The sequence below is a fragment of the Polyergus mexicanus genome, unplaced genomic scaffold, assembly GCF_030449975.1.
Source record: "Polyergus mexicanus isolate NDT 795.1 unplaced genomic scaffold, iyPolMexi1.0 SCAF_25, whole genome shotgun sequence".
Lineage (NCBI taxonomy): Eukaryota > Metazoa > Arthropoda > Insecta > Hymenoptera > Formicidae > Polyergus > Polyergus mexicanus.
In genome coordinates, this window is record NW_027223345.1 from 3,155,461 (window position 1) to 3,164,210 (window position 8,750).

At 31.5% G+C, this 8,750-nt stretch overlaps 1 protein-coding gene across 1 annotated transcript; it reads right to left on the reverse strand.

The window, feature by feature from the left end:
* Positions 1 to 2,343: 2,343 nt before the first annotated feature.
* Positions 2,344 to 7,703, reverse strand: LOC138943109 (cytochrome P450 4C1-like). The gene is made up of 12 exons (XM_070313638.1): positions 7,550 to 7,703; positions 7,154 to 7,263; positions 6,520 to 6,610; positions 5,773 to 5,958; positions 5,443 to 5,539; positions 4,841 to 4,943; positions 4,469 to 4,571; positions 4,125 to 4,231; positions 3,971 to 4,039; positions 2,965 to 3,133; positions 2,589 to 2,768; positions 2,344 to 2,525 (listed from the first exon to the last, which is right to left on the reverse strand). Exons 1-12 carry the CDS (start codon positions 7,701 to 7,703, stop codon positions 2,344 to 2,346), a joined length of 1,551 nt encoding a protein of 516 aa, XP_070169739.1.
* Positions 7,704 to 8,750: the final 1,047 nt, after the last annotated feature.

Below are 8,750 nucleotides of genomic sequence, written 5' to 3' on the forward strand. Positions count from 1 at the left end.
CGATAACGAATGTTGTAATAGCTACATATACGACGGCGCAGACGCGTTTAAAATTATATTCTTATTTAGAGCGATTAGATCGTCGCGTTTTGTATTATGATACGGATTCATGTATTTACGTGAGCAGCGGTGACCCGAACGTATGAACCACGTACGGGAAATTTTTTAGGCGATATGACGGACGAGCTTGAAAGTTACGGCCGCGGTAGCTATATCGAGACGTTCGTATCTGGTGGCCCTAAATTTTATGCGTACATTGTTCGTGCACCGGACGGACGAACACACGAATGCTGCAAAGTGAATTGGTTAATTTTAACAGCATTAAGAATTTATTGTTAAATAAAGAGAGAGCACAGGAAAATGAAAAGAACGGAGAAGAATTGCCGAAAACTTCGATAAATCTATGCTTTAGAGCAATTCGTCGTACCGCGTTTCACGAGATCGTAACACGGGACGAAACTAAAGTATGCGCGCCCGTATTACTAAAACGTAGATTTATCGATAGTCGAAATTCGCTACCGTATGGTTATGTATCTGAACAATGATTTTTCTATTTTTTCTCGACACTCTCTCTTTTATTGCTATATTACGTAATATACTTTTGTGTACTTTTCGCAGCGGTGAAAATAATCTTTTTGTAAATAAATATTAAATTATATGTAAATTTTTCAATGTACAATGTTTCATATTCCGCATAATATAAATAATGATGTTTTTTATTTTAAAGCAACCAGATGAAAAATATTTTTCTTTCCTTCCTTTCTTCCCGACGTCTCAGTGACGTCATAGACTCTGCCCTAAGCCTCAGCGTCAAACAGCCTCAGGTACCCGTATATATTTCAAGATCCTTTCTAACGTCTCCAGCGATGTTGTTACCGTATGTCTATCTGTGCAGCGGGGCTCACCCCCCTCGGACAATCGTACCCGTACATGCACGCACGTGTTCGTTACCACGTCATAGCATCTAGTTTATTCTAGCAGTACCTTATCCAACTTTCTCTTTTCAACAGGAAGGGTGGAAGAGAGTGGGCGACATATAGCGTACATCTCCCCTGGTTTTCCTCTAAGGGGGGGCGATAGGACGATGTTGTATACCGCACGATATCTTTCGGTTTTCCGTAAGGGGTGGGGAGGCTGGATGCCTTATGTCTAGACGCATCTCCAGTCTCGACAGTCGCCATTTTGTCGGTTGTTGTCACGTCTGCTTTCCGGCAGACATCTTGCCCGCTTTCTCCCTCGCACTATTTTTTGGCTCGTTTTTCCAACCCGCTTTTTTAAATCGACGGAACCGTCGGAACCTATTGGAGGATTGGGCACTATGGGGAGAACAAATCGAACCGCCAGGACCCCTATCTTAGCGCTGGACTACTCTCCATAAATACTACGTTTAACTTCTATTCTAATAAGTTTTCAGCTAGCTTAGCATACTAGGACCCTGTTTGGAGAGGCGGAGGACCCAGGTTCGAGCCCGAGCATGTTCACGCGACCGAAAAGATAAAAAATAAAAAAAAATAAAAAAAATAAAAAACTACTCTCCATAAATACTATGTTTAACTTCTATTCTAATAAGATTTCAGCTAGCCCAGCATACTAGGACCCTGTCTGGAAATGTGGAGGGAGGACCCAGGTTCGAGCCCGAGCATGTTCACGCGACCGAAAAAATAAAAAAAATTAAAGGGAAATTTGCCTTGTAGACGTCCACGAGTCCCCTCCACTTTTTTTCCACAGACACCCTTAGGGGGGAGGGCCCCAGACAGTCACAACAGGAGGTCGGCGCCAGTGGCCGAGGAGTGGGGGTTTGTTTTGATGTCCCATAGTGCCCAATATCTACTAATGTTATAAAATTTTATTCTATACAAATACTGCTGATTACCTTATAGAATCGCTGATGCAACGATCAATTGAAACACTACTAAAATGGAATTATAAATCTCTCCAAGTAGATTCATGTACCAGAAAACAAATCTTTGTGAACTGACAATAAGAATTTGAGCTCTATATTCATAACCGTTTTTCAACTAAAGAGTGTAATAATAATGAAAATTTATTAGAAACAGAGAAAGATATGAGCACTAAAAATTTTTTTTTCTTATTTGATATTTTTGAAATATTAAATATTAATTAATGTAAAAAAAATATGAAGATCCGAAAGTAATAAAATATATGAGAGAAAGATCACACATAAAAATTATAGAAGAATTAATTAGAAGTAAAATATATTTAACGTAAAATATACACACAATTACATATTGGATCATTTTGTACGATCATTTTGTGAGATCATTTTTTGTAAGATTCGACAAAACATTTTCATCAGTTTCTTACATTCATGTGGTATCCATGTTAGTTTTGCAAAGTTTGTTTGCGGCTAATCGGAATAAACTTTATATGAACCGGATGAGAAGGACAAATCACTAGATGGAACTTTAACTGGATATCCTTTAAATAATCTATGGGCTCCAGGTAAAAATTGTGCACCAAAGGAGCAATCATAGCTTTCATCTCCAACAGAGCGAATCGTTGACCTACAATTCGAAGTCTTATCAAATACTATCGACAAGAAGAAAAGAAAATCGCGAGCAATTTACCTATGCAATTTCTCGGTCCTGCGCTGAACGGTAGATAAGAATAAGGATGACGATTCTGTATCCTCTCGGGCAAAAATCTATCCGGATCAAATACTTCTGGATTTGGCCAAAAATTGGGGTCTCTGTGAACTCCGTAGATATTAAGATATAAGATTGTTCCAACAGGTACGATATATGAATCTGTGAAAAGTATATTATAAAATTAGAAAATATAAAAATTCATGAAATTAAGAGTTCTTCTGAGAAATAAAACATGAACATAATATTGCATTCTTAAATTTTAAAAACAAGTAAACTTATTTTACATTCGATAATATATATTCTGTAAAATGTGACATGTTCAAAGATATTTGCAGCAAAAAAAGTCATTAATTACTTAATTTTACATCTTTTTGAACGTCTCGTAATATAAAAAATGCGGTGGGATATAAACGTAGCGATTCCTTTAAACATCTATCTAAATATGGTAAATTTTGCAACGATCTCATGGTAAGTTTGCCTCCGTTCTCTTGCATCGCGGTATCGACTTCAATCCTCACACGTTCCTGTGTCATGGATAATCATTTAATTGTATTTTATAATATTTTGGTTTTTATATGTATAGATACAAATAAATTTTTAATAAATGACAAAATACATTGCAACAAAAGATTGATATCTATATTACTTTGAAAAAAATCGAAAGTTAAATAATACACAACTAAAAAAAAATTTCTCTCGAAAAATTCAACTCATGTTCCATAAACTATAACATTTTGCCTACAAAATGCTTTTTTAAAAATTTTCCTATGATTTTTTCTGATCAAATCACACGATTTTGAAACTAAACCTGTATTTTTACAATAGAAATACTGTCGATACTCGGCAAAGAATCATTGTAGACAAAAAATTGAAAAAACATTTTGAAGCTTAAAGTTTCAACTGTAACGTGATATCAACAGTTTTATAAAATTTTTTCATTTTTTCATTTTTAGAAAATACAATTTTAGTTTTAAAATCGTGTAACGTGATCAAAAGAAATGGTAGGAAAATTAAAACACAGCATTTTGTAGCTAAAATATTGTAGTTTATGGAACTTGAATTGAATTTTTGAGAGAAATTCTTTTATCGAGCCGCAAAGTAAAAAAAAACATAATTTTAAGGAACAAAACAATGGGTTCCTTCTTAAAGCACAGAACAAGAAAAATAAAAAAGTTTTAAGAAACCAACAATAGTGCGTTAAAGTTTCAACTTTAAGCTTCAAACTGCTTTTTTAATTTTTTATTTACGATGATTTTTCGTCGAATTTTAACGGTTTGAACATAGCTCAATTTTTAGAGTATAAAAAGTGTTCTCTATTTTTTTTTAGTCGTGTATATCGCAATATACTGAGAAAAAAGTACCTGGATATCTTTATGTTCAGCTAATAGCAATAAAGCAAATGTCATACTCATCGCTGTAGTATCGTGACCCTGTAATCATCGTCATATCGTTATACAGTTAAATGTGCTTAGATGATATGTACAAAAAATTAGAAAAAAAGATTCAGATACATACCGCCAACATAAAGGTATCGACTTCTTCTCTGATGTCCAAATCAGTCAACGAATTGTCTCGAGATACCGCTATTAAGAGATCCAACATGGATAGCCGCCTTTTTTTAACTAGAAATAAAAAAACACGTTAGTGAATTTTATTTTTGCATGTCGCGCTTTAATTATATAACATTGTTTTTGTTTAAAAATTCAGAATTTCTATTAAAAATAATAATGATTCAATTTTACAGCAGACCTATGTTCCATTATTCCGTGTGATTATGTGTTTAGTATAAATATTACAGGCATAATTTAATGTTCGATTGCGTAATCAAACTTAAATATTAGCTCCGATTTTTTACGTACTTCCAAATACTTCGATATCTTTCTCTGTCTGTTTGTTATTTTCAAGATTTTTCAAATGTCGACCATTGGTGCGTTCGTGATAAAGTTTTCGTTCCGCGATGACCTACACAAAAGTACGATATTAAATTTTTAAAATAATTTTTTGTATTAAATAACAATAGCACTCATCGTATTATATCATAAATATTAATAGCATAATGTAGTATTAATACTTATTGTAATTTTATATAAAAGATAACGTTTGTGTGTGTTTGAATGTGCGTGTGTGCGTGTGTGTGTGTGTGTGTGTGTGCGCGCGCGCGCGCGCGTGTGTGTGTGTGTGTGTGTGTGTGTGTGTGTGGCGGATTTAAAATAAAATGATACATAACATACTTTTTCCGTAAATCCATGCAATATTTTCAAGATCTTTTTTTGCTTTCTTCCTTGTGGCGATAATGAGAATAACAAATCGTTATGGAACCAAGGTCTGAATGCTCTAAATCATAATTCAATAAAACTTTATAATTTCAATAATGACGTAATTTTGTGTGTAAAAACCTTATTTAAAGTCGTATAAAATCCTATAGTAATCTGTAAGTAATCTCATTATTTGTAAAGAATATAGGTAAAAAAATAAATTTGATACTATATATGTTACAGAAAAAATATTTAGAATCTTCTAAAAACATTATACTTTCGGTTTGTAGATTTGTTGATCAAAGATAATTTCTCTTCAGATTTTATTGAATAAATTATTTTACTTAATAATTCAATATTCTAACATTTACAATATTTTTAACATTTAACGGAGTACGTACAATAGATATTGATATCTAATTGCCGCTTTAAACGAATCGACGTGTCAAACTAATTGTTCACCTTCACATGATTATTCAATATTTAATTTGTTATTCAAAATTATATATCACAAACATCCATAACTTAAAGTATTATAAATATATATCACAATATTATTTATAATATTCATAAATTACCTATCAAATATCAGTTCGATCATATCGTGAGCCATATTTCGATACTGTTGCGATTCGAACTTGTTAAGTTTTCGCAGAGAGATTCCCATGGCAGTTTCTGCAAGTGCATGTATTATATAAGACCGGATATACAGTCGAAGATATTTACAATTGAATATTTCATCAATAGCTTTAAGTATAAAAAATCGGATATTATCTATTTTTTCTGCAACATCGATACTTTGTATGCGAACAAATGATCTTCTTAAGCTATGAAATCTTAAGTTATGATATCATTTAGAACGAAATCATCTATACAACAGAACAATAAGAACTTTACAGAAATCTTACCACATATGGCGTTCAGCGTATGTTCACTAATAAATGGTACTAAATCTTTTACAACTGCCCCCCCAACATCTTTCAAAGATTTTGTCATATAATCGCCCTCCTGGATCAATATATCAGCATATTGAGTTAATACATTGAAATGAAACGCATGTGTTAATAATTTTCGTCGCGCATGCCACTTAGCGCCTACAACAAAATTAAAATAGTGCAAATTGTGAAATAAAATAAAAATAATAATATATAAAAATAATATTATATAAGATTATTCTCTTTTTTAGTTTAATATTTATTGAGCAATTCTCAAATAATATTATTATTTTAAATTTATTTCTCTTATACCGCGCAAAATTCTTTTATAATTATTTAAATCTTCTAATAAAATTTTTGCGACGACAGAAGTTGCATGTATAAATTTGAATTAAATTATTATTTTGTAAATAAAACTTCATAAATTGGCAGCCAAAAAAAAACTATAATTTATTAAGAAGTCTGTTATGTGATAGTGTTCGATTTAATTGAAAATCTTTTTTATTTGAAACGTCTATTACTTCTATTTATTGTACTTGAGAATACATGTATCACGGCGGAATCATTTCTCAATATAATTTTACTTACGAATTCACTTTCAAATTTATTACCTTTTACGACAAAAAAAAGTTACGTATGAGTTTATCGTTAAAAATAAAATCGAGCGCAAATTGTAATAGTAAAGTATGTACGTTTATATATTAATGCTTATTATGTTACCTGTGCTGGTGAAAAGACCTGTGCCACCCCAAGGTTGTAACAATTTATTTAAACGACTTTTCTCGGTAAACTTGGTATTGCTTAATATCGTCTGACATTATCGAAAATATGTTAAGAAAAAAATATTAATTTATTATATCACCCAATCTTACAAATGATTTATTAATCGTACCACAAAGGACGATAAGTAAACTGAGTAGATTTTTGCCTAAGAAGCGTAATGTAAGTTATACATGTTATCTTATACATAAAATAATGAGAGAAATCAATGGTGTAAAAAAAAACATATAGTTGTTTTAAAAAAAATTATGTAGCTGCTAGTTACAAATTCGTTTCTTTAAGACAAATTTTAACCTCTTTCCCATGAGTTTAGACGGATAAAACTGTTACCATTGTAATCAGCGACCCAAAAAGCGTAAGATTGCATGTATAACTTACACTCTTTAGGCAAAAATCGATTTATTTTACCCATCGTCTTTTCTATGTATACAGTTTCGATCGAGTATATATCGATATTTTTTCTATTCATCTTTTTAAGAAATCTTTTTACAAGCAAAAATCTTTTTGTGAAACACAAAATTCCTAAATCTGACTAAATTGTAATATCTACAGATAATTGAATTTCTTTTATTACCTCTAAATCATTTGGATGACGGATAGCCACAACATACATGAAAAAAATCCGGAATTTAAAAATGGGATAATACTTATTTGATAGATTATACATCAATTTCCATTGTTCCTCTGAAAAATATATTATAAATATCGATACAAAAGTTTTAGTGGGATTAATTTTATTGTTATTTCATCACATCTTTACTCAAATACGTTGAAAATAGACAAATAATAATTGTGATAATGATTTGCAAATGGATATTGCCGAGAGAAAAGTCTTAGCTTTGTAATTTGCATACTTTTGATAGGTATACTAGATCATAAGTTTTTATGAATTTAATTTTTACTTGTATGTATGCATGAATAACGAGTCATCTATCAATTAATGTAAATAGATTAGAAATTTTATACTTGCCTGCTGAAATATATGCCTGTGATGCATTTCCAGCAATCAAATGGCCCGGTGGTCCTGGTAAAAGATTAACCAGTCGTCCGTTTCTTCCATAATGTACGTAATAATAATATATCAATAAAATAAACATTGATGCCAACAATATAGTGATAAACATCGTTTCTTGATGTTCTGGACCGTTTTATTGATCTTGATCTTCTTCAGGTTACTATTTTACTGATACTTGAATACACGTTACACAATTTATTTAATTGTTAAAAGTTTCTAGAAGTAAAAATCAAGAGACACGATAGTGTCTTGCGCTAAGTCATGCGAAGCAAAGATCACACACAGCAATAGCGAGACATACCGCGTATTTATACGCGAGTCGAAATCAAGAATATCTAAGATTATCAGTTCTCAATAACCCCTGACCGGATCGAGTTTTTACTAGTTCTTAGTAGTTCTTATATATATATATATATATATATATATATATATATATATATATATATATATATATATAATCAATAGCTTGAGTTTGATTTATATAAAGAAAATATGTTTATTTTTGCTCTACATGTTTTATAAAGCAGAGATATTACGAAGCGAAATCGAAATGTAAAAATTTTCATTTAAGAAACGTCCCATTCTCCGTCAAAAAAATGTACTTTGTCAATAAAATCAAGAATGTCGAATGAAATGACAAAACGAGCCAAGCACGATATTAAGAGCGCATAAATGTTTATTATAAAAGAATTACATTTAAATTTAAACTCACGAAAGGCGGATGTTTCGGGCCTCTTTTTGGCCATCTTCTGCGTACATGAATAAATAAAATTAAAATATAAGCATATAAGTGATTCTTAGGCGGTTAAGAAGTGCGTAGATAACGCAGGTTTTACACATTATCACAGTAAAGGCAAAAAAATATTTTCAAGGATATCCATGTCGTTACGAGGAAGAAATCCTCGATACTGTGGTCATAAATTGAATTCAAAAACATGGCGGTACATTAATTATGTCTGTAAATTAAGCGGAATGGATTATGTCAAAATGACGAGAGAGAAAGTCTTCGGAAATTACATTCGTAAAACTTACAGATAAGCAAAGTAACGCACAGGTCGACAATAAATAATCGGGATGTAAATTCGCAGAGAACTAAACTCACTGATTATCAACGTAACAATGAGCATAAATTATCGTTAGACGAAAAGATAAAATA